At 34.0% G+C, this 27205-nt stretch overlaps 1 protein-coding gene across 1 annotated transcript; it reads left to right on the top strand.

The window, feature by feature from the left end:
• Window positions 1-455: 455 nt before the first annotated feature.
• Window positions 456-26708, top strand: LOC111509119 (uncharacterized). The gene is given in 8 exon segments (XM_074176705.1): window positions 456-822; window positions 6541-7904; window positions 16901-16946; window positions 18926-19208; window positions 20428-20573; window positions 21765-22061; window positions 24984-25175; window positions 25178-26708. Coding segments are annotated over 8 exon segments (2850 nt in total). The 5' UTR covers window positions 456-746; the 3' UTR covers window positions 25624-26708.
• The last annotated feature ends 497 nt before the right edge of the window (window positions 26709-27205 follow it).

The following is a 27205-nucleotide window of genomic DNA, read 5'->3' as shown; positions in this document are numbered from 1 at the left end:
AGAATCTCAGCTAGTTATTGCAATATATTAGTAAAGATCAATATCAATAATAAATGTCTCAATATAAATTCCACGATCATTAAAAAATTTATTAAATAATTAATTTTTGTATATTCCTGTCATGGAATTTATTCCTCGAGTGTTTTAGGGCATTATTTTTCATAACAATAAAATTGAAATTAATTATTGAATGATTTAAAAATATGCTACGAATATTAACTTTCTGATGACTTGATAGTGTGTCATAGTATGATTTTGCTTTCACACGTGTTAAGTCTAGACATCCCTTTGAAAATCTTCCAGAAAAAACATATTTTCCTCAAAATGGTGTAATCTATCGCAAATATTCACTTAAAAATCGGCAACAGTACACTATTGGTTGGTGATGGCGAATCCCATCGTAAATAGAAGCGAATTACATACACTTTGGCATATCAGTGGAATGGCAAATTTCGCGGTAACGCCAAGAATAAGCTATGTTTGCCAGTCGATTCGTTGTTTTGCCTGCGAACAGTATTTAAGCGGTCATACACATGTTGGCAGTTCATTCAAATAACCACAAAGGCACGCAATGTGTACTTCAATTAGAATAAATTAATCGAAAATTAACTGTGCGAACTCTCAAAACTAAGTCTAGTGATATCGTGATGTGAAAATATCGATCGGCGAAAGACGCGATTCTGTTTTTGTTTCATTTTTTATTTTTATAGGTATTATTTTTCCGGGCATTTAGAAACTATATTATAATGAAGATCTCTACAGGTTCCAGTCTGAAGATCCAGCAAGGCAAGGCTTCTTTCCAATATTTCGCAGCGTACAGTGGTAAGTTTCAGTTTCCCATAGTATTGAGCTCCCAGAAAATAATTTTATTTTTATTGTAATAACTGGTTATAAAAAAGCATTGGAACATGGGAACACTCTATAAGTCTAAGATACCGAAAAATGGAATCATTCAAATGAAAAACAGTTACGAAACAAAACTATTATTGAAAATTGGAATATAATTTTGAGTTGTCGTTGTGAAAGGTATACATTTTTCAGAAAAATTAGTATTTGGGAAAAAAGCTTGTTGGCACTTCTTAAACATTAAAAATTCCAATTTAAGGAAGAAAGCAATTAAGTTGTTTGATGGTATTAGATGTTTTCGAGTAACGCTTCTATTGAAATACCCACTGTCCAGTTCCAGATTAATATCTACAACGATTTGTAGATAATGCATAGAAGTTACTATCAGGTGGAGGTGATTTCGAATTAGGGTGAAAGTAAGCAGGTTCAATTCAGTGCCACGAAAACCCAGGCATCGGTTTTCACCAAACAGATAAATGTCTCCGAATCGGATATAATGTCAGGACAGACGATTCAGCTTTCTGCTTCGATCAGTTTGTTGGGGGTTAAAATGGACACCAATATATGTCTTGGCACAATCACTTCGCTGGAAGAAGTGAAGAACGCTGAAGAAACAGAAAATTTTGATGCTTTATAAAGCACAGATCAGACCGTCTTTGGGGTATTGTTCTCCGTCCTTCAGAATACTTTGAAGCTGCTGGATTTCATCCAGAAAAGAACCATCCGCCTAATTGGAGACGCGAATATCACTTGCAACCTTGATAGCCCGGAACATCAAAGAAAGGTTGGAGATTTGTCTCTCATTTACAGATACTTTCACGGGAGGTATTCAAGTGACTTGGCAAATTTGATTCCACCAAGAGCGGTACACATCAGAAATACGCGACGGACTGTGGCTGCTCATCGTATTTAGGTTCAACTCAGTTCACCTCAAACTTCACTGTTTGAGAACTCTTTCATTTGGGAATTGCATTTATGTGGAATGAACTTTCTGAAAACGTTTTTCCAAATAAAGTTAATCGTCACCGATTCAGATCTAACGTGAATCGGCACTTTCGCGAAGGCACCGCTCTTAGAACACCTTGAGGATTTTCCTGTAGTGCTTGTGTTTTGTCCTTGAAGAAAAATTAATTGGATGAAAAAGCCCTTCCGAAAGAACAACTATAGTCCGTTCATAATTTGTCGATAGCACAAAATGAGGGCCCAAGTCATAAAACGGTCGTAAAGCTCGTAAAATCATAGGCGGAGGTTCCTGAGGTGTTTATTCATTAAATATAAAGCTTCAGTTTATATTAGAAACTTGCCTTGAAAGGGTGAAGTTGTTACGAACGAAAATAATTTTTGGTTTAGTACATTTTTTAATCGCATTTAATTTACGGCTCGTTGGTGTTTCGGCGTCTACGGCAGTAATTAACGTCTCTAATATTTATTTTGCGAATTTTGTGCAGTGCGTGAGTAACTTTTTTTCATTTTCCTACAAACATATACGTACCTTTCGTTCCTGCTTGTTTTGTTTGATTGCTTGCGATGGCTTCGTCATCATCATCAACATCATCAAGTTTTACACCGGTACTGTTGCGTACAGTCAGTAAGTCTGTCTATTCACCAAGAGAGAAGACTATTGTTTTGAACGTTCACGATGCTCTGGTTTCTCAGAATCCCACAAACACTGTTCAGAACATAATCAAGAGTTGTGCCAACATGACGGGCGTAGGGGAGTCAACAATATATAGGTTCCTATCAGAAAAAAAAAAAGGTATAGCTAACCCAAATACAAACGAATACTTAAAGAGGGGGAGAAAACCTATTGAAATTGATGAATTTGCCAAAAATGGTATTCGAAGAAAAATTCACGAAATTTTTTACAAAAAAGAAATACCCAACTTAAACAAAATTTTACAAGAAGTTAGAGACGACCCGGATTTGCCTCATGTCGGACGAACCAAATTGTGGCAAGTTTCAAAAGAATTAAATTTCCGGTGGGAGAAATCAGACCGAAAATCACTTTTGATTGACCGGGAAGAGATAATATGTTGGAGAAGAAAGTATCTAAGATCTATACGAAAATTTCGGGCTGAAGGAAGGCCAATTTACTATCAGGACGAAACGTGGGTAAACGCAGGTCATACTCTCACAAAAATTTGGACAGATAAAAATATATCAAGCTCCAGGCAAGTCTTTATGGAAGGTTGGTCTACTGGTATTTCCCCACCCTCTGGTAAAGGCAGTAGATTAATAGTTTCTCACATTGGCAGTGAAAAAGGATTTGCTAAGCATGGTTTGTTGGAATTTGAATCCAAAAGCACAAAAGACTATCACGAGGAGATGACAGCTGATGTTTTCGAAGAGTATTTTGAGCAGATGATTGAACATATACCACCAAACTCAATTATAGTATTAGATAATGCACCTTATCATTCACGACTAGTTGAAAGACTTCCAACGACTGCGTGGAAGAAACAGGATATCATTGACTGGCTGCGGAATAAGTCCCTGCCTTACGAAGATGGAATGGTTGAAGCAGAACTTTTAAAAATTGCCCGGAAACACAAATCTAAGTTCAAGAAATACGTAGTTGACAAAATGGCGGAAAGACGAAACATCACATTCCTTAGACTTCCACCCTACCACTGCGAATTAAATCCAATTGAACTCATTTGGGCACAAATGAAAAGCTATGTGGCTAGAAAAAATACGTCATATAGAATACAAGCTGTACGTGAATTGTTATATGAGTCTTTACAACATATTACAGAACAAAATTGGCGAGATGCAGTAAGACATGCCATAGAAGAAGAACAAAAAATGTGGATCTTGACAATATAATTGATGCGACTGTAGAGACACAACCGCTAATTATTAACCTGCAAGACAACTCGGATTCCGAAGATGATCCTGTTTATTTTGAATTTGAATAGTTCTGTAAGTAATCATAGTTTATATCATTTAAAAATAGGTATTAATTAAATAAATGTATCTTTTACAAATTGCAAGTAACTTATTATTTTTGAATGAAATAAAGAAATTTTTTAAAATAAAAATACAGTTTACAGTACCTACAGTTTAAGAATATTAATATATTTATTTATTTAAAGTAACTAATGTTTTAATCATATACTCTACGACACTGGTCACTCATTTCCACTCAAAATACCTACATAATCGGATTAAAAGTTTTATAGCTGTATTGTATTTCTTCAGATACAAGGTGGGTTAGTCGAAAACATCTTAAACTGCCAGTTTTAGTTTGGTTTTTGTTATTATATCATATTAGCTGTCCTCTCTGTATTTCAGTTCTCTAATGAGGGTCAACCTTGCAGTGAGCTATCAACAAATTATGAACGGACTATAGTTTTATATGAACTTTGATTTACATGTATAGTTCAATGCTCATATTAAGTAGTTGTTTCGAATGCAAAACAAACTACGTTGCGATAGTCAGACTTTGATACAAATACTTTGGTCAAGTTAAAATTCAAACAAATTTTCTGTATCTATCCAAAAATTCTATTGTAAATAATAATAATGATAAATTTTGTACAGTCTCGAGTAAAGTAAAATGTAAGATTATCCAAGTTTCATGTAAACTTTCTCTAATACTACCAGTGTAACATCAAATCTATGAAAAAGCTTGCGGGCGATCGTCAAACTGATGGAATTTCCCCACAATTAATAATAATTAATAACATTTGGGAGAGTTCTATATTCGCGTCACAAGCGACACCCTTTTGAACATGTTTGCATATATTCTGGTCTGATGAGTTTTATATTATTTGCCAGAGCAAAAACATGCAACTCTACATCATTCGTCAGGATAATAGGGCTATTGATTAACAAATGACGCAAAAACAACTTATTAGAAATACGTTACATTACCATCCTCGAAGATACGTTTGAATTTTAGCCACTTTGGCAGAAGCAATAGAACCTGAGGTGAGGGAGAAACATACTGTGCGAGTCAGGTGGCAGTGTATGATCGGAAAATGAATTTAGTGAGAAATGTGAATGTGAATTCAAAATGAAGCCGTCTGAAAAAAGTATTGAAGAACGGCTTCGACAAAGCAGAGATACGGTCCATTCAAAGCAAACCTGAAAAAAATAAGGCTGTACAACGACGAGTGCTTCCTAGATCCCAAAAGATGAACAATTCATCATTACATATTATTAAAAAAATTCAGTAATTTTGCCTGTCTCTCTAAGCGTGATAAACTCAATAACTATCGAACGGATTTCCTCACAGTATTCGCCAATAGCTGTAGTGATTCAAAACAAACGTTCATGTCTATATTTAATAATATTAAGTGTAGAATATTCTACAGTATGAACTTGTGTGTACAGAATATCGCAAAAAATATTAATTGAACACGTAAAATACCTAAAACTTACACAACTCTTATCAGTTGAATATTAATTTTGTGGGAACAGAAAAGATAAAAATAATTCAGTTAAAATTTAATTATAGGCACATACTGTAGGTAGAAAAATTACGATAGCAATATCCATTTAGATTAAGGAAAAATGACAATTTCATTTTCGAAACTTTCGATTCAATATGGAAATTTCTCAAGTCAAAGTTATGGAAAAGGTAATTGAAATTAGCAGTATAGAAAATGAAACATTTAAGAAGTTCAAAAACTCCCGTGAAAGTGCCAAATGATTTGTGGAAATATTTCCAAATATAAAATTTTAATAATTTTAAAACTACATGTTTACGATTGTAACGAAAACACCAAAATACAAATTTACATGGTTTTGTCAGTTGATAGTCTTGCCTTATCAAGTTACAAATTTAGTCAGTAGTATTAACTAAACTTGATTATTTTGTTTTTATCAAAGTACCCTGTTAAAAACGCTTCATATTTATCTATACTAATATAAATGTGAACGTTTGTGAGGATGGATGTATGTATATATGGCGGGAACCCAAAGCAGGAACCCAAACCAATGACGTATTATCTGCTGTGAGGACATCTAAAAAGATCTGTCTGTTGCCTCATTAGACTTCGATAATGTATTCCGCTGTCGTAGACGAAACCTCAAGTATACAAATAGATTTGACTCTGAGTTGTATAAGTTATTTCCACTGTAAAGAATGTATTTCTGTTCAAAATTGATTCGAAGACTGGGAAATCTCAAGGAGGGTTGTGTTCTAGAACGACATTCATAATACTGAGAGATGGGTTTTTTCTTTCAGTAACAAACTTCTAAAGGCTCACCTGGGGACTTGATAGTAGTGATACTGTTGATGATATCTGGAGAACAAACTGTATAGGAAAAAGTGATTTCTATGTAATTTAATGTTCATATTTTGAAAGTACCTAGATTTTTTATTCCAGTTTGTATCTGAATGAAACGCATCTTTGTACAGAGTTTGTATTAAAGTTGATTATAATCTTCAGAAGTTTCTCGTATTTTGTATATATCACATGATGAAGAAGTAGAAAGCCAAAAAGAGTTTCTAATACAATATCCATTTATTGTATTACCGTTATCTAAAACGTCAAAATTTCAATTCTATCTTTTACATTTCTCAATAAGTCGCGTTAGTTGTTCAAGACAAATTTTTTACCGTTTTGAAAAATCGGGATTAGCTGGGCGATTTTTACTTGACAGTATACCTGTCTCATGTATTTTTTGCGCAAAATTGATGATAACTTTTGTATCGTCCCTTTTGACATTCAATTTCTTTTGCAGCCACTTTAACCATCATAACGAGCGGCATGCACTATGGTTGGCCGTCACCCTCTCTCCCAAAACTCCTGCACGAGAACTCGACGATCCCGGTCTCCAATGACGAAGGCTCCTGGATGGCAGTGATGCCCCTTCTGGGGGCCATCATCGGCTCTCTCATCGTAGCAGTAACGGTCGACGTCCTCGGAAGGAAGAGGACGATCCTGCTGTCGTCGTTCCCGTTCTTCGCCTCCTGGATCATGGTCGCCTTCTCCACGTCCGTGACACTGCTCTACACGTCGAGGTTCATTGCGGGCGTGGCCGACGGCTTGGTCTTCTCGGCCGTACCCATGTACATCGGAGAGATCGCAGACGCGAAGATCAGGGGGCTGCTGGGGACGGCCGTTTCGGTCACGTGGATCTTCGGCATCCTTCTCATCAACGTCGTGGGGTCGTATCTAACCATAACAGTGGCTGCGCTTGTGTCCAGCATCCTGCCGATCGTCTCGTTCCTCACCTTCGTATGGATGCCCGAGTCCCCTTATTTTCTACTCATGAGAGGGAACCAGGCGGAAGCAACTAAGAGCTTGCAGACATTCAGGGGACTGCAAGATGTCGATTCGGAGCTTAACCGCATCGGCTGCGCCATCAAGGCTCAAATGTTGAACACCGGTAAATTCCTGGATCTGTTCACCGTGGAAAGTAACAGAAAAGCCGTCTACATAATGCTGATTCTCAGGGCAGCGCAGCAGTTGAGTGGAACCACAGCTATAACCTTCTATACACAGCTCATCTTCGAAGAGTCCGGCACCAAGATCTCTTCGGAAGTGGCCACCATCATCTACTTTTCGGTTCAGCTGGTGCTCGGGATGTTCTCCTCGAGCATTGTGGACAGGGCCGGGAGGAGGCCTCTGCTGATCGCTTCCAGTATCGGGACGTTCCTGGCTCTTTTCGCAGAGGCCGTCTACTTCTATCTCAAGACATCTACCGATTTGGACTTGTCCGGCTTTTTCGCTGTCCCTGTCGTCGCTCTCATAGTTTTCGTGATAGTGTTCAGCGCGGGTCTGCAGACTATTCCTCTGCTGATGATCAGCGAGATGTTCCCCGCCAACGTGAAAGCGTTCGCGTTTGGTCTCGCAGACATCTACTTCGCCATATTGGCGTCCATCGTGTCAAAATTTTTTCAGATTATGAAAGACTCTTTCGGAATGAGCGTGCCTTTTTTCGGATTCGCGATTTGTAGCATAGTAGGGCTGATAGTGATTGTGATATTCGTTCCGGAGACGAAGGGCAAAACTCTGGAGGACATTCAAATATATTTCAGAGGCGAAACACAGACTGATACAGAACAAAGGAAAAATAGCGCGATTGATTTTGATGTGAAAGAGTAACTGACGTAGAGTAAAAAAAATCACTATACCGTAATTTGCAAATTACCTGCAAGTAGAGAGTGACAGATTTTCAATGTATTTTTTTCGTGAGTTCAAGAAAGTTTAAAAAAAATCAATATCGGGATTGTGGCCAAATTTTCATTTGATAATGAAATTACTGCATTTTTAAAACATCGTCATAACAAGAGTACTCCTCATACAGGCTGATTCACGGTGGATGGCACATTAGACGTTTCTGGTGAACCAGACAACGGATCACTTTGAAAATTTAATGGAGGGCATATTCGGACATTCTCTAGCCAACTAAAATATTTTCGACAATGCGGTGTTGCCGCTTCTATTAGAAAGCAATAGCAACTTTGATTTTTCAAATGGAACACTCTGTATATAATATTATTTTTGGAATCTCCAACAATTGCCCGACAACTTTTCTTGATATTTCCCTATACCTATCTGTTACCGTTTTCGAAATAAAAATTAATTTCAATTTTTTTCTTCGAAAATCATGACTTCTAAAAATGCCGATATCTTTTAGTTAAGAAGTACTATGATATCGAAATTTGGTTTGGAGTTAGGTGATACTTGGACACTTCCCACACTTCAGCCTAATCTCCGTTACTTCAATACAGGGTGGTAAAAAAATACAGTTTTTTCGTTTGCTTGAAAAAGTTGCTGAAATTTGATTATTTTAAATGGAACACCCTGTATATTATTGAAAATTCGGAAAACTGCTGACATTTGCTTTCTTTCTATGTATATCATACCTATACCTAACTAGTCAAGTTTCGGACTTATGAACATTTATTTGTGAAAATGTCCCTTCAGAATGGTATTTCCATTCGGTATTTGGTAAGCAGGCCATGATTACTATTTGACAGTAGCGTTGTGACATTCTCCTAATAATATCGACATTTTCGTCACTTCAGAAGTTGCAAATACCTTCAAAACGATGGAACAAAACTATTCAAACGAAGTTCTTATGAATTTGTTTATTATTTTTGGACAGTGTGACAAAATTATCAGCAGAACATGTAGAAAGTTGAATGAAATGTATCCGAATCTACCGCCAATGAACCTCAAGAAATTTATACGAATTCAGAACAATTTCAATGCATTTGGATCAACTTTAAAAGCACCAAGAAACTTGCCTCGACCCGTAACTTTCGAAGACAACCAGATTAATGTCTTAGCATATTTTCACGCATTTCCCGAGTCATCGATAAGAAGTGCTGAAGAAAATTTGGGTATAAAATATTCATCGGTTCAAAGAATCTTGCGAAGACATAAAATGCATGATTATAAATTCACCAAAATTCAAGCAATGAAGCCTCAAGATCCTCAACAGAGAGTAGAATTTTGTGAAATGTTGTTGACACGCATTCAAGAAGATCCACTTTTTTTAAATAAAATTATTTGGACTGATGAATCGAAATTTTCGAGAGAAGGGATTTTCAATAGAAAAAATCGTCATTATTGGTCCAGTGAAAATCCTCACGTCACAAAAAAAGCCGGATTTCAAGAAAAATTTAGTTTTAATGTCTTCTGCATGTTGATGGACAACAAATTGAGGTACGTGATATACGAGGAGTCATTAACATCCAGAAGCTACCTGAATATTTTGGAGAATACTGTAGACAGTTTCGTGGATAATCTGCCACTCGAAGATTATCGAAACTGTTGGTACCAACTAGACGGAGCTCCTGCACATTGCACAAGAGAAGTGAGCGCAGAACTGGATAGACTATTTGACGATCGGTGGATGAGGCGCTTGGGACCATGGAATTGGCCAGCGAGATCACCCGATCTTAATCCATTACATTTTTATTTGTGGGGAATGTTTAAAGAAAAAGTTCACAAAATACCCGTGCGTTCGAGAGATGAATTGTTAGAAAGGATTGCCCAAACATTTGAAGATTTGGATCCCAATGAAATCAGATCTGCCACCACGAAAGCAGTCAACACCTGCATTTTAAAGTGCTTGGAAGTGAACGGCCAGCGATTCGAACATATTTTGAAATATTCCACATGATTGTTTTACTTTTTTATAATTATTCATATCAATATTTCCAATTTCAAGTTTATTGGTGCTTTTTTATAGTTTATCCAAACATATTGAAATTGTTCTGAATTCGTATAAATTTCTTGAGGTTCATTGGCGGTAGATTCGGATACATTTCATTCAACTTTCTACATGTTCTGCTGATAATTTTGTCACACTGTCCAAAAATAATAAACAAATTCATAAGAACTTCGTTTGAATAGTTTTGTTCCATCGTTTTGAAGGTATTTGCAACTTCTGAAGTGACGAAAATGTCGATATTATTAGGAGAATGTCACAACGCTACTGTCAAATAGTAATCATGGCCTGCTTACCAAATACCGAATGGAAATACCATTCTGAAGGGACATTTTCACAAATAAATGTTCATAAGTCCGAAACTTGACTAGTTAGGTATAGGTATGATATACATAAAAAGAAAGCAAATTTCAGCAGCTTTCCGAATTTTCAATAATATACAGGGTGTTCCATTTAAAATAATCAAATTTCAGCAACTTTTTCAAGCAAACGAAAAAACTGTATTCTTTTACTACCCTGTATTGAAGTAACGGAGATTAGGCTGACGTGTGGGAAGTGTCCAAGTATCACCTAACTCCAAACCAAATTTCGATATCATAGTACTTCTTAACTAAAAGATTTCGGCATTTTTAGAAGTCATGATTTTCGAGGAAAAAAATTGAAATTAATTTTTATTTCGAAAACGGTAACAGATAGGTATAGGGAAATATCAAGAAAAGTTGTCGGGCAATTGTTGGAGATTCCAAAAATAATATTATATACAGAGTGTTTCATTTGAAAAATCAAAGTTGCTACTGCTTTCTAATAGAAGCGGCAACACCGCATTGTCGAAAATATTTTAGTTGGCTAGAGAATGTCCGAATATGCCCTCCATTAAATTTTCAAAGTGATCCGTTGTCTGGTTCACCAGAAACGTCTAATGTGCCATGTACCGTGAATCAGCCTGTATATTTTTCGATAATTTCACATCTCAAAATTATAATAGAAGCTCGGTGTGGTACACCCTGTATGTATACTCTTAATACTAAATAACAAATGTATGAATGAGGCATGATAAACCAGATTTTTTTCCTTGTTCTACTCAATCTGAAATTAAGATGCAGAATTAACGATAAAAAATATTTTGAAATCAGGTGTATTTCATTGAAGGTTATTTTTAGTAGAACTTATGGAGGTGCTGATGCGGTATTTTGTCCCGCAACAGTATTTATGCACTTCATTTCGACAAATACTATTCCCTTGAATAACTGTTTGATATTTTAGTTTTTTCCTTAAATGTAATTTGAAAGTATTCAGGTAGGTATGTGATATTAGACAATTCTATTTATTTTTTTAAATTCAATATTAGATAAGACATTTTTATAAAAGTATTCATAACAAAAATACATTTTACACAGAAAATTAAGATGTTTTATTTATTTTTCTTGTTTAGTTGAAAAACTTGTATTCTCAAATAAACTATTCCCAAGAAATAATAAGAAAATGCAGAATATATCATAATTATTATTTATATCAGAGGATAGAAAGTAATGATGGGAATTGAAACATTTCAATATTATTAACAAGAAATACTTCAGTATAATTGGAACTAATCAAAATGTTGGCACAAACATAAAACAGAATTCCGTTAATGAAACGATCGAGTGGAGTATTTATTTGCCAAAACCGTGTTTTCAGATTATACTTATGAGAAAAAAAGAATTTACATTGTTGTCACTGACTTGACTATCAATGTATCACGTAAGCTTGTTTATTAAAATTAGCAAAAAATATATCATTCGGAAAAGTTTCTGTTTGATATGTGAGGAAATTGGTGGATACTTCATAAAAATCCATGCAAGTAACACTTCGTTGTGAGATTTTCACTATTAATCAGTTTCACAAAAACGCAACACGCGTTTCACTATACGATAGCTTCCTCAGGCGTGGAAACTGATCTGTGAAAATCTCACAATGAAGTGTTTGTTATTTGACTACATTTGTCTTTTGATCAACATTTGAAAGTGGACGGGAAAGAAAAGAACACCTTGCCTATATTTATCATTCGGGCCAAAAGTGCATTCTAAACAACAAACCTAAATGCGACGGAAGTGACCCCAAATGGGAACAAATGAATTGCTCAGACTAACTGGATCCAGCCAAAAATAAAAACCGTTCTTGGCAACATCCAACATCGGAGTTCAACATCTATTTCGACTTGGCAAAAGGCTAAGCAGAAATATGATTACAACGAATCACTTTTCAATGTTTTTCATTAGAATGGGTATTATTTTGTACAACGGAATTGAATAAGAAACTATAAACATTACTAATACAGTTTACTTCACGAACTTCACCATAAAAGGTTTACAAAACCGGGTCAGGTGAAATACCGAATTAGTCTTACCCCATAACTTTTTTATCTTTCCCGGTATCAATATGGAATTTTGGTGGTTCGAATGGTTTCATAATTTGGATTGATTGGATCAAAAATCTTTTTTGCATAATTTCGATTTTTACAGGAAATTATCCCAAATTTGGGAATTCCAAACGGAACACCCTTAGGGTTCATTTCCGCAATCGCTCTTTCCACTCGATTTTTTTAATGAGCCCAAAAGAAGAAATCGAGCGGTGTTAAATCCAATGATTTTGCAATCCACCTCATTGGCCCATTTTTTCCCATCCACCTCTATTGAGATTTTTTGGGAAAGAAAGTTTTTGGCTTTCTACTACTCCATCTGATACAAAAAAAAAATGGAGATGGAGTAGTAGAAAGCCAAAAACTTTCTTTCCCAAAAAATTAATCACTCCTAAAAATATAACCCCTTCAATTCTATTGAGATATTATACCACACGTCTGGTCTGGCATAATAATGTAAATGCTACAAATAATAGTTTCGATTCAATCAATCCGAAATGTGATACCGTTCGAACAACCAAGATTCCACATTGATACCAAGATCCCGGAAAAAGTCATCATATCTCAAAAACTTCATGAACAGTTATAAGTTTTAAAGAATCATTTAAAAGCGATTCTAACCGCAAAGGTGATATCGAATCATTTTTATAATCGAATGACGAATTTGGCAAAGTCTCGCTCCAATACGCCCCAGCAACAACCATGCCAAAATATTGCAACAAGCAATAGTGGTTTCTAGTATATTTCCATCGAGGTAATGAATTGCGTCAGCATGGAAGACACCTACAGTTGAAACACAAATTCATCAATCTACGAATATAGACGTATTCAATTACAATAATCGAATAGAACTAGCCGATACTTGAAAATCCATATCAAAACTCATTAATACCGTTTATTGTATGATTTTCACTATAAAGGGTTTTACAAAAACCGCGACACGTGTTTCGCTATACCATAGCTTCCTCAGGCGTTAATTAACGCTTCAGAAAGCTATTGTATACAGAAAATCATACAATAAACTGTATTGCGTTTAGAACTATCATCTCATATAAATTGTTTAGGAAAATTGTCAAAGAGGCTCTTCAGAAAAAAGTCATCACCACTGCAGCGTACTTGTACTGTTATAGGTACATTTTATATTTTTCTTTTTTACATTGTCAATAAGTTAATTACAAAACGGTTTGTATTTTTTCAATGTAATTTCAACAAATTACTTTCTACCCATTCAACTCATTCTATAGTTTATTTTATATTGTTTAGTAAATATCAATGTAGATATTTCATCATAAAGTATGTTACTTGGTAATTGTCCCAATATTTTTTATAGATTTCCCTCCTAAAAATTTCCACCAAATCCCTCTTTTTCCGAATAATATCCTGTCCTTGCTTGCGATTCAACTGCAGGATGGAAATTTTATTCAGACGGATTTCAGACGCCAAACGAGACGGAGGTCGAGGGTACGGATCAATATTATTAGTATACAGAGAAAGCACATGTACGTTTATTAATATCCTTTTATTTATCCTGCTATCGAAAATTGAAGTTTCTATATAAACTGTACCCGTTATTTTCGTTTATCTTTTCCCAGGATTGTCATTACGCACGAATTTTTAGGTGAGTGTTTGTTGTTTTTGGTTTTATTTGGACATTTTGAGCGTCTATCGTAATGTTTTTTTCAACGCGGTCGCGTTCAAAATATTAACAAGTCCACATAATATAAATGTTTTATCTTCTTCGAAACACCTTTGAAAAATAAATAATTATGTACATGCGAGAGTCGATAAAATTTGTAGAAATTGCACGAACTACACAAAAATAGAACATAGACAAAAAAATGTAAAAATAAATATTTTTGCTTGGTAATTCTAGAGTTGAATGTTCGCAGATGTTTGAATCAGTTATAAATGATGTTCTTTGAAGGTCCTTGAATCAACGCCAGTGATTTCGTACTGGTGTTGACTGTATTGCAGTCTGGAAAAGTTTCACATTGATTTCTTCATTTCTTTTTTAATTTTTAGCTTTTATGTTATTACCAGTTGAAGGTCATAAAATGAGAACACGTTGCTTTTTCAAAATATACCACAAAAATAACAAGATTTGAAATTGTTGGGAACAAATATTTTAAAATATTTCATAGTTTCTTTCAGATCAGTTGGACATTCTTTATGATCTATAAGTCATCAATAGTGTCATTTCGTCCTTTGCAGTCTACTTGGAAGTGTACAACTAGGTAGTACGAAAGAAATAAGTATTATATTTCATATGCATATACCCAAAAATATTTATAGTTACAACAAATTGATAAAACCATCAATAAAAAAAATACTGTCTTTCGAGTATATAACCTTGGACAATTTGACGTGTGTCAAAGGAAATATAGCTGTTTGCAATAGAGGAGTTGTTCACAAGTGATTTCTTTGATATTTCCGAAACGTCAACCACCTGAAGAAAACAAAGTATTGAAATTTTATTTTTCCACGGATTATTCAATTAGTAGGTGAAATCTATATGTACTCTCTACTCTAATACACAGTATATAGGGAAATACAAAGGTTGTGATTTATTTTCTTGAGGATGTTATAATAAATATAAACTATGACTTTAGATGAAGTTATTTTGATTATTCAAACTTCTCAGTTTGCTCTCTATTACATTTTAGCAGATCCAACTTTGATTTACCTTTGTTTATTTTTCACATTGTTAATGGTTAAACACCCAAAAACAGTAAGAAACAATAACTACTACTTTCGAAATATCGAGACATAAAAATCTAATTAATGAAGAGAAATAACCCCTTTTGAAGAACAAGCTTTACATGCACTGTAAAGAAAAATCCCTGAACTGAGTTCCAGAAGAAATGGAAGTAATTCAAAGATCAGTCATGTTCTAATATCGAGATTTTTCATGATTACTATTATCATAGGTATTCAACGAGTACAGGCCTTGCTTCCACGAGATTTTTCATTAGGAACAAATTGCTGCCAATATTTTATTTAAATGATTATCAAAAATTCCCAATTTGACGTCAAAATTCACGGATGTAGCAAAGCACGGGTATTATCCATTGACTTATTTTACGTTTACTCCATGAATGTTTATTTTTGATACATTCTTTATACATTACTGGAGTTTTATCCCAACATGAAACCGTTATTTTTAAGATCTTGACACTGTTTTAATCACCAAGTGAACCTCTTCATGAGGAAAATTAATCTTCCTCTTGAACATGATCACTTGGTGAATAAAACTCCAGCAATATTCATTACTACACCAAAGGTTGCAAAAAGTGCATTACAAGTTCTTTATATATTTGTATAATGGGTTGCCTGCCACAGCGATCCTCGGTCTGTCAAAAAACCTCACGCCTTTCGGAATGCAGAGAAAAACCGCCACCGTTTTTATATCGGAAACTGTATTATTGGATTGCTCCATATTATACGAGTAGTAGTTTTTCTTCACCACCCACGAAAAACCCTGAGAGAGAGGTCTGTTTCATTACACGAATGAGGCTGATATCAATGAGTGACTTAGACAAAAAAACATACAATTCAATGAAAGGATATGGTTGAAAAAACTATTGTCCACAGTAGATTCGAATGAAGCTCATTTCACGGAATATGTAATCGACAAGATGGCACAGAAACGACATTTGTGTCTGCCCCCTTATCATGCGAACTTAATCCCATTGAACTCGTTTGGGTTTAAGTAAAGGTTTCGTTTCAAGAAGAAACAAGACCTTCAAAATGAAAGATTACAAAATACTCTTCAAGAATTTAGACCATTCAGTTGAGGAAATTGCAGAAAGTTATATTATTCAACGAAGATTCATGAGAGATGAAAACACATCATAATTTCTGTTTATTTTATTTATTTTACTCATTTATTCATTATTATGTATAATGATTTTAAATAAAAATTTCATAACCATATTAATTGTATATAGATAGATGAACATAGTTATTAGTTTTAATTTCGATAAAATACCTAATCGCATGCCACTGCAGGTGGAAAACGACCCGAACGCTCATACACATTTTTGTTTGCGAGCCATTTGCGATGGGATGGACCTACTGAAGTATCATAAAACCGCCCAATCAGCTGTGGCAGATCACAAAATTTTGTTTGAGTACTCTGTTAGTGTTTAGCATTCATAATGAGCTTTTATTACTTTTCACTATTAGGAAACAGTATACCACCGAAAACTCTTTTCTGGAATTAGAGTAATCCTTCGAATTGGTAATTCGTTTTACACCAAGGGGGTTGACGACGTCCGATAATTGTTCACAGAGTGACTTGATCACGATCTCCGATCGGCCAGATAGATCGTGACTTCAACCGAGAACGGATCTGAATATTCAAGACAAGCTATCGAAACCGCAAAATTACCAACCTGTTCGTTACGTCGTTATTTATAAAGCCTGAGGCGGTTGTGTTTGATTTCAGAACAGCTGATCGCGGCGGAATATTTTTCGTGCACACCGAACTTTGGATGAAGAATTGAAATGGGAACAAAGGAAACAACGGCAGGACCTATTCTCCAGTATCTGGCGGCGGCTTCTGGTAAGTTTTCGCTATTTTTTTTCGACGATACCGCAAACTGTAATTATTATACAGTCAATCGCTTTCAGTAATGAGGAGTCAGCAAATTCGGTGTGTTTTCTTGAAAAACTTTCCGTTTCTTTTGTGCACATTTTGAATCTGTACAAAAGTACTTCCTTCTCTTCAACGAAGTTTTATTATTTTTGTTTCGAAATGTTACATTATGGCAAGTGTTCTAATAATTTTAATGTGTTTTTAGACCGAAAAGTAACTTCATTAAGTACCTACATCAAGGAAACCAAACTTATGTTATCGTGATGCTTCATTTAATTTCATTGGTTTCGTAATTAATGTTGTGGTTACTCAAAAAAGATTATCTTTTGCTACAAAACAAATTTTCTTTTCCATAGCATATATCATACAGAACCTTCAACTATTCCTAATAAAAAACCATAACTGGTTTCAACGTTCAACTTTATTGGTTTGTAAAGATTCAGTTAGGCCTTCAACAAAGTTATTTTTCCAAAGTTTTGAGTGAAAATATTCACCATGGAAGTGGAGGACGACAAAATAGTTAGATTTTTTAAGGTATTGGAAGAAATGACACTTTAATATCACAGTTTCAACGGAAATCGACGTCGGTATTTAAACAAAGAATTGCAATCTCCAGGCAGGTCAAATAATAGAGACTTTTTCAAAGAGATTTAAAACATCTAGAAAAACTTTTTGATGGGAAGGGATGTACGAAACAATATACGTTGGAGGATTTAAACATCAGTTGTATTCTTTAATTTTCTTTCTACATTAAAAACTTGAATTTATGTATCATTTTCTATGAAGATTTTTATTTTTATATTGTTCCACAAAAATGATCAACATCACGTGTAAATATAATTTCTGAGAAATATTGCAATCTATACTACCGATTGTTGGTCAACAAGCCAAAAACGACAAAAGCCCTCGACTATTTTATAAACTGTCTATGATTTGGTGCGACAAACTCAACACGTTATTTATGTTCTTTATAATGTTCAATCTTTGATAAATAAAAGAGAAAACGTTTAATTTCAAAATAACTCTGGAGGTGAAAAGTAACTATAAAATAACGAAGAAGATGACAATTTTCTCGCAGCACTTCCTAGGCGTTAACTGTCGCTGTTTGACTAATATTGCTAACCTACCTATAATTATATTTCAGAAAAATAAGGATGACAACGCGTGCTTTCCTGTTGAGTAGAATGCCAATATTTTGTGCGCTTTCCGAAAATAAATCACAACATTCCAAACAAAAACACAGCTGTTTCAAGTGTTTACAAAAATATACCTATTGAAAAACAGTAAAAAGAGATCAACATAAAATAATTTTGGGAGATTGGTGTTGGTTTTTTTTATTCAGATGAAGCTTATCATCATAAATGCTAACCCTTTACCTACATAACAATGTCCAATGTATAAAAATAAGTTTCGATATCTCATTTAGTTACTATTGTTTTGGTACATATACAAACAATTAATATGAAATATCCCTGTTTCAGCCTGAACTATAGATAAAGGGTAACGTTTCTCCTACGAAATGTAAAACACTTTCACATATCGACCATTCCAATAAATAAAACGTTGTTTACGGTACTATATGATCGTCATTACATACGTTTCCATCAGATGTAATGCTATTTACATGCGCTAATTTACCTAGTTTTACGAGGTCAACGCGTTTTGCGAGGCTGGCATATTTCGATGTATTCGAATTTACATACCTACCAACATTTCGCAATTCCCATTGAATTCTGCAAGCTGATTTAATTTCATCTTCAGATATTTGGTTGTTTCGTTAAAAAGACGTTCTCCTATATTTCAACAAATACGCTGTTGTTTCTAAAAAAAATCCCTTTTTTGCTTCTCTTGTAAAAAAACATTATTCATATCAAAAATTCCAATAACTTTCCTGACAGACTAAAAGACGTTTCCCAAAATGCAGAAAAAATAAATTGTCGTTCCAGGTAACCTGGCCATCGTCTCCGATGGCATGCACTATGGCTGGCCCTCGCCGACGCTGCCCCAAATCCTCAACAACACCAACTCGACGCTGTGCATTAGCAACGAAGAGGGGTTGTGGATGGCGGTGATGCCGCTCATCGGCGCCGTCACGGGCGCCCTCGCTGCCGCCAACATCGTCGACTACTTCGGCAGGAAAGTGACGATCCTCGCGACGGCGGTGCCTTTCTTCGCCGCCTGGATGATGGTCGCTGCGGCAACGAGTACCCTGTGGTTACATATAGCCAGGTGAGTAGTACCGCTAACCATTGATGATGAAATAATCGGTCTCAAGAAACAAAATACAATATTCAAATTTTCATCAACTTCAATCACACAATCTGAAGTGACAAAGGAGAAATTGTAACCAACCCATTTAGCTTATTTTCTAGAAATTCTCTTATATTTTTCCAAGTGTATATTTGTATGAATATGAATACTGATGAATTTCACTTCACATACAATATTTTTCAAGTTGTACTGATGTCAATCTATTTAACTGTTATTGACATTGAAAATTTTGAACACAAAATATAGAAAATGTTCGAATAAAAATCATTATTTACTAACAAATCTTGGACGATTCAATCATTTAGCTAAAGACGGCAGATAAAAAATATCATATGTTAACCTAATATTTGTACAAATTTATTATAATTCGTTTATGGATATATAAAACATTAAGCTGATTTATATAAAGGATTTGTTCGTGGAAAAATTGAGTTGATTCATTACATGAAAAGTTTAACATATAGGATTGCAGATTAGAATTTTTATATGGTGTTTAGTAAACACATTTTATTTTCACAGTTATTTTGTTTCATTTGATTTCGTTTATGGCTTTCTCTCAGGTTAAAAATTTCTTCATCTCATTTCTCCACTATTCTCTCAACCTTTCCAGTTTTCTCATTCCTATCATTTTTGTTTTTATCACTCTCAGAATATGCCAGTTCATTCTTTAATGCTGATTGTTGTTCTTTTGCAACTCTTCTAATGATTGATCTGCCTCAATATTTTATCTTACCTTTTTTAAACTGTTCCACCTTAGTTATTGTATCATATTTTACTTCGATATTTTTAAGTACCTTAGAAATGTTCTTTCATTTTTGTTCATATCCACATATACCTACTTTTCAAAAAGAAATGTTACATTTTATAACCGTTCTCTATGAATGTATTCCTAAGATCTTAGTCATTTTTCCATTCTTCAAAAAGAATTTGTCCTCACTTTCAGTTAGCCTTTATTTTTGCAAAATCTATCAAAAATCTCATTTTCCAAAATATTGCTGATGAAGGATAAAATTGTGTTTACACAAAACGCTATACGAGTCCTATTTAAGAGTAAAACCGACACAAAATTATTTGATTTTCATATCAAAACTAGCTAATCTGGCTAACTTCGTATCGCCTAAAAATAATTAAATTAGTTAAATTATATTAATGTATTGAATGTGTCTCACTTTTCCAGATTCATTGCTGGAGCAGCAGATGGAGTGACATTCACAGTGGTACCAATGTACATTGGAGAAATTTCTGATGCCAAAGTTCGGGGCATGTTGGGATCCAGTTGTTCAGTGATGTGGATTGCCGGATTCTTGATAATCAATATAATAGGTTCGTATATACAAACATCATTATATAGTTTAGAGTTTGAAAATCATTTACATGGATTTATGTTGACACCCGTAAAGAACCTACAACTCCATCCCCCAACCTTGAGGTCTCAAGTTGCTGACCCTATAGAACCTCATGGTCTAAATACCTATATTTATTTATTTTTTATTATTTGTTCAATTACAATGAAGTAAAATGCCCAGATGAGCGTAGAACATGTCAGTGTAATAAATATACAGTTAAAAACATTTAAAAATTAAAATCAATTAAATGTGGGACATTTTAGCAGGTAAAATCTGAAGGGATGGTATCTTTAAAATATTCATCAGTTGAGTAGTATGCTCTATTTAGAAGAAAGTTTTTAAGTTTATTTTTGAGTGTTGTTTTAGAGAGGCTTTTTAGTGCATTTGGAAGTTTGTTATAGATTTTTATTAGAGTATACGGTATATTTTTCTGAATAAAAGTAAAATTAGGAATATTAGTAACCAAATCTGCTTTATTTCTTGTTGGGTAGATGTGTGCTTTATCAAAGTCGTTAAAAAGCTTTGGATTGCTTTTAATAAACATTATGCTGTCAAGAATATACTGACTGTATAGGGTCAGTACTTTCTTTTCTATGAATAAAGGTTTACAGCTATTAGTTTGTTTGGATTTATGAATAATTCTAAGGCAACGTTTTTGAAGTGGAAAAATTTTTTAACGTTCACAGATGCACCCCAAAAAATTAAGCCGTATTTAAGTCTTGAGTGGACTTGTGCATAATAGACAGACATTGACGCTTGAACATTTATTGTTTTAGTGATGACTCTTAGGGCATAGCAATGCCTTGCAACATTTTCTGACAAAGTATCCAGATGAGATTTCCAATCTAGTCTAAAATTTAGATCAATTCCCAGGAATTTTGAACTTTTACTAGTTGTTATTGTTGATTTACCATCCGAAAAAGTATAATCGTTTCCAGCTGACTGTGAGAATTTGATTGCCTGTGTTTTATTAGGGTTCAGCTTTGAAATGTATCCACTTCCTCTCTGATAAACATTTTTTTCTTTCTTATTTCTGATTTCGAATGAAAAAATAAAACAATCCATTCAAATAAATTGATTTCTACAACAGCTGGAAACATATGTTTGGGCAATAATATCATTTGAATTAATACTTATTAACTTATGTCTGTACCCTCATTTCTACCAGGTTCCTACCTCAGCATAACCAATACTGCCCTTGTGTCTTCTGTCGTACCTGTGCTGGCGTTCGTAACTTTCATGTGGATGCCGGAAAGTCCTTACTACTTGATAATGAAGAATAGGATAGTGGATGCGAAGGAAAGTTTGAGCAAATTCAGGAGAGCTGACGTCGTTGACGAAGAGCTCCAGAGAATGAGAATCTCCATACAAAGCAAAACCAACACCAAAAACACTGCCAGATTTTTAGATTTATTTTTGGTCCGGTCTAATAGAAAAGCTGTGTTCATCGTAGCAGGACTGAGGGGTGAGAGATATTCATAATTTTTATTTTCCACCTGACATTATTTATTTTAATCAGTTGGGATGTATTTGAACTGAGGAAACACTAGAAAGACAAATATAAATCTCTGTTATGAATACACTGTCTCGATGAAAATTAATAACACTATCTATGATAATAATTATAGAATTTTCCCAATAAATTTTAATTAAGACACGTTTCACTACATGGTAGCCTCATCAGTTACTAGTACATAGAACTATTCTACAATATATTTTATATAACAGTAGGCAAAGGCAAAACTTATTAGATAAATGATTAAATCTGATAAATCAGGTAGATTTTGAAAAAACAATTACAATGCAATATTACTTGTTTTAATAAAATGCAAAAATTAACATATTTATAAACTACCTGTTTTCCTGAAAGTAATCATGCATTTCAATTGTTTTTACAAAATCTAATTGTTTTACAAGAATTAATTCACTGAATTAAATATTCCTGAAAATACTTATTATTAAGACAATGATAAAAATAAAATAAATACAACAATAAAAATTAATTGGCGCTCCGGGGCGACTTCATTGATTCCAGTGGCGCATTTGCTTTTTCAGCTGCAGGAAAACCCGGAGAAACCTGCAGCACCACATCATCTGAAGATCTTGATCCAACAATGTCCTCTCTCTCATAAAACAAGAATTAATAATTTATATAATTGAGTTTTGTAAATACTTTTATATAAACGACATTGAGGAATAGTGTTATGAACCATTTCAACTGATGAAACTACTGTGTAGAGAAAAGCGTCTTGAATAAAATTTACTGTATGAAAATAGTGTAATTATTATCATTGATCCTATGCGTTTTTCCAATTTTTTTCTATCGAGGAATGAGCAAGTCTGCCTAGTGCACAAATGAAAGATCATTTTCATCTGGAAAATTCTGAAATCTCCCAAAACTTATAAAATAAAACTTTTATTAAAGATCTGAAATGTTTTTAAGACTGATTCTCGAAACAACAATGAAATTATAGGAATATTCAGATATGATTCATAATTTCCTTTCATGGGTGGAAGTTAATGAAATTTGTTACGGGAAAATTCCATACCCAAATTATGATGGCATTCAGCTGGTCTAAGCAGTTTTATCAGGCCTTCGAGTTTCTTGTCAATAACACTCAACAACACATGTTTGTTTTTCATATTTGGTTCTTGAATATCCAAGGTCAGAATTTGAGAACTGAATGACAGTTATTAATCATTTAAAATGTTGCAGCTGAACTTTTTGTTTATGGTTGTTGAATCAGCAATAAATAGAAATAGGTTCTCGAGTTTCTTGTAGAGGCTTACTATATTAATTCATTGTTTATACATGATTCATCTTTATTTGTTCAGAATTCATTGGAAACTACTAAAAAGGTAAATTATCAACTTTTGACAGGAGATCTAGTCGTGAACTATTTCTCACCGACAAGTGCGTCCTTCAATTTGTTAAAGGGTGTGCCCATAGATTATTTTTAGAAACTTTGAGTATGAAATCTTTTGATATACTTAAATTTTGGGTTTAAAAACTAAAAAACTGCCCACATTTTGATCCACTGAGCTTCATTTATAAGAAATATAGTTTGAGATTATCTACATGGAAGGAAAAGATTAGGGTGAAATTATTCAGTTGTGAAAATCATAATTACGAGTCAAAAATATTTATGTTCTCAGCAGTTGTCATGAGAACTCCGGAAAAGCCGACTACCTTTCAACTTTCCCGTAAGTTTGAAGGAAACAATTTCCTAAATACTACCCGAGACTCCTTGGCTTGATATATTGTATTTTCATAAGGTTCATAATTAGATTAATTTTACGCTTTTGCGTAAAATTGGTTTCAATTCTACCAATCACAAAAGTAGTTGTATCTCAGAAATGTTTTCTTACACCATGTTTTCAAAATGAACTCTGCATATTTTTATTGATATCCTTAAATTTTCTTTCTTTCTCCAAAAGTCCTTCATTCTTAATATGTTAATTCTAGATTAGGATTCCAAAAAAGTTTTTTTGCCATAAAATTTGGGTAGTTTCCTCAATCATACTGAGTAGTTTGAATTTCTTCGTTATTTGTACAAGGCCAAAGCAAGGGATCACTGTAGACCACTATTCATCAAGCATCAAATTCTTACGCTTACATGCCTTTTCATTATGGAGACTGTATGCTTGATTCACAACCGACATTTATCGAATGATAACCCATTAAATCCCAGGCACACCAGAAATAACTGCCATATCTCCCTGCCAATAACTAGATCGACTCAAATTAAAAATTCAATAATATACGAAAGCAAAAAAATGTACAATCATTTGCCTGAACATTTTAAAGCAATCGGAAATAAAAAAAAAATACAGGAAGGAGATAAAAGCATTTCTCATTTCAAAAGCGTATTACGACCTGCAGGAATATTACAATGACCATTTTTAATAATTTATATTTGCATAAAGATATAAATATCAACTTCATGTCTAGATATTGTTTTGTAATTAGTTTCGAATATATGTGAGTGAATGTCATCATTCTATTTGTCATGGTTGTGTTTATTTATATGGACATTTTATTTATACATATGTGTGTGTATATGTATGTGTGTATATAATATATATATATATATGTATGTATATATTATATATATATATATATATATATATATATATATATATATATACATATGTGTATATATATAATTATTCATCTTTACATTTTATATTTTCATATTTTTGTCTCTCATATGTATTGGACACAGTGGATATCCACTTCATTGTTATCTACTCACTTTGTCAATAAGAATAATTATTCTTGGACAATAAAGTACAGTTTGATTGATTGATTGATTGATCTTATAAGGATCAATCGATACACATACTTATTTATAACCTTAATTTGATGTTTCTCATTATTTTCCAGGATTTCAACAGTTCAGTGGAACAACTGCTATAACTTTTTACGCTCAACCAATATTTAAAGAAGCCGGTGACGACATTTCCCCTCATCACGCATCAATGATCTACTTCTCGGTTCAACTTCTTGTTACAATAGTGTCCTCCAGTATCGTAGACAAAGCTGGGAGAAAGCCTCTACTCCTCATATCGATGGCCGGTCCGCTCTAGCTCTGTTTCTAGAAGGAGTGTACTTTTTCATGAAGAACCAAACAGACATTGACATCTCTTCCTTTTCTTGGGTTCCAGTTGCTGTTCTCATCGCCTTCGTTATCATCTTCAGCTTGGGCATGCAGAGCATTCCTATCCTCATGCTAGGGGAACTGTTCCCGACCACTGTTAAAGCGTACGCGTTGTGTTTGGCCGATGTCTACTACAGCATAGTAGCAACCATCGCCTCGAAGTTTCTACAAGTGATGAAGGACACCTACGGAATGCATGTTGCCTTTTTTGGATTCTCTATTTTTTCTGTCCTTGGACTGGTTTTTATCGCGTTTTGCGTTCCTGAGACAAAGGGAAAAAATTTAGAGGAAATTCAAGAGTTTCTCAAGGGACGCAGCACACATGATCACAGCAAATGCGATAAGGAAGAGTGTGTCAAAGTTTAATGTGATATTTTTAGAGAAAATTATTATATGGTATGAACTGCTTATAGAATTCAATTCACTTTGGAAAGTAGTTTTTTCTATGCACTCAAAAATATTAGGTGGTCTTTTGAGATATATTTAAACAGTATCGAACAAAATTATTTGCTAGGTTTTCAAAACATATTGAAAGCTACTATTACTGAATCTCCAAACTTTAAACAACATTAAGTGTTCTTCAGTCACTTAGATTTTGCTGTTTATGAAGAATATTCAGTGTTTTGATATAAGGCCAAACCATAGACGCGTGTTTCGGGCTTTTGGTCCATCATCAGTATGGTGCAGCCAAGTACAAGAATGGCCAAAATACGTACAAATGCACGGAACCATTAATAGAAGCCAGTCGCACATTTGTTATTTCAGTTGATAGATCTTGTGAATACCACTAAAGTCACCACGGAGGCAGCTATAGCTACCTGCGTGACATCCGGGTTCAGGAAATCATATAGATATGAAAATTATCGAGTGTCTTGATATAGATCCAAGAGTTCTATGTCCGATAAAATTATCTCTTGGATTTATATCGAGATACTCGATATTTCCTGATTACCTGGACCCGGATGTCACGCAGGCAGCTATAGCTGCCTCCGTGGTAGAATAAGTATTTTGAATAGTCCAAAAGTTATTTTCTAGATTTATTACAATAGAATTTTTGTTGTATTCAATTTTATTTCCTGAATATTTTCATCATTTCAAAGATTCACCACCAGAAAAGACACAAACCTTGTAAAATTTAATAAAATAAAATTCATTCTAGTAGCAGTTTATATTGAAGTAACTATTATTTATTGGTCTATGTGATATCTCTCTAGCATTTTATTTAGATGTTTCCTCATCATTTGTGAACTTAAAATTAGGACTTTTTAAGTGTTAATTGTTCATGATAAAGTGCCTATTAGAGTACCATCCCAGTGATTTTCTGTGAGAAAAGTAGTTATCATTATAGTTTTCAAATTGTGTGCCTTCTTGAGCTATGGCAGTATTATGTTTTTATAGGAATGAATATATATCAAAATTATTTTATACAATAAATATAAATATTAGCAGTAGCATTTTATTTATTTAATATAAAACCTCGTAATCTCATTTGAATGAATATGGGTAATAGGGTCGTTTAGTTATTTCTAATTTTATGGAAAACATTTCAAATGGATATGGAAACACGTAAATTCAAAACTGCGTGATATATTTGAGGTTTAGGCCTCCAGGTTTATTCCATTGGTGGTGGGGTTGGCTTTATTCCTATTTGTTACATTCAATGAACATGTGCAATTTAGTTCAGGTAGTCAGACCTCATTTATGTTAATTCCTTCTTTCTTTTAGTTAAAACTGTTTGTGTTTCTGTGTCCGGCCCTCTCAAGTAAATATTTGATAACCTACGCACCTAGACAGGTATCAAAATAAAAAATTCAGACACGACAATAGAGGAGGACTCGACGCAACTATGAACTTAACTGTCTGCCAGAGGAACTTTTTTCCCTAAAAAATGCCTCAAACAAAATTGGTATAGCACAGTCAAATTCGAGCTAGTAATATGACATAGAAA

The sequence above is a fragment of the Leptinotarsa decemlineata genome, unplaced genomic scaffold (genome assembly GCF_025532065.1).
Source record: "Leptinotarsa decemlineata unplaced genomic scaffold, Ldec_3_MD MMD2_tig00002082_RagTag_RagTag, whole genome shotgun sequence".
Taxonomy (NCBI): Eukaryota; Metazoa; Arthropoda; class Insecta; order Coleoptera; family Chrysomelidae; genus Leptinotarsa; species Leptinotarsa decemlineata.
This window is presented reverse-complemented; position numbering and strand designations above follow the sequence as displayed.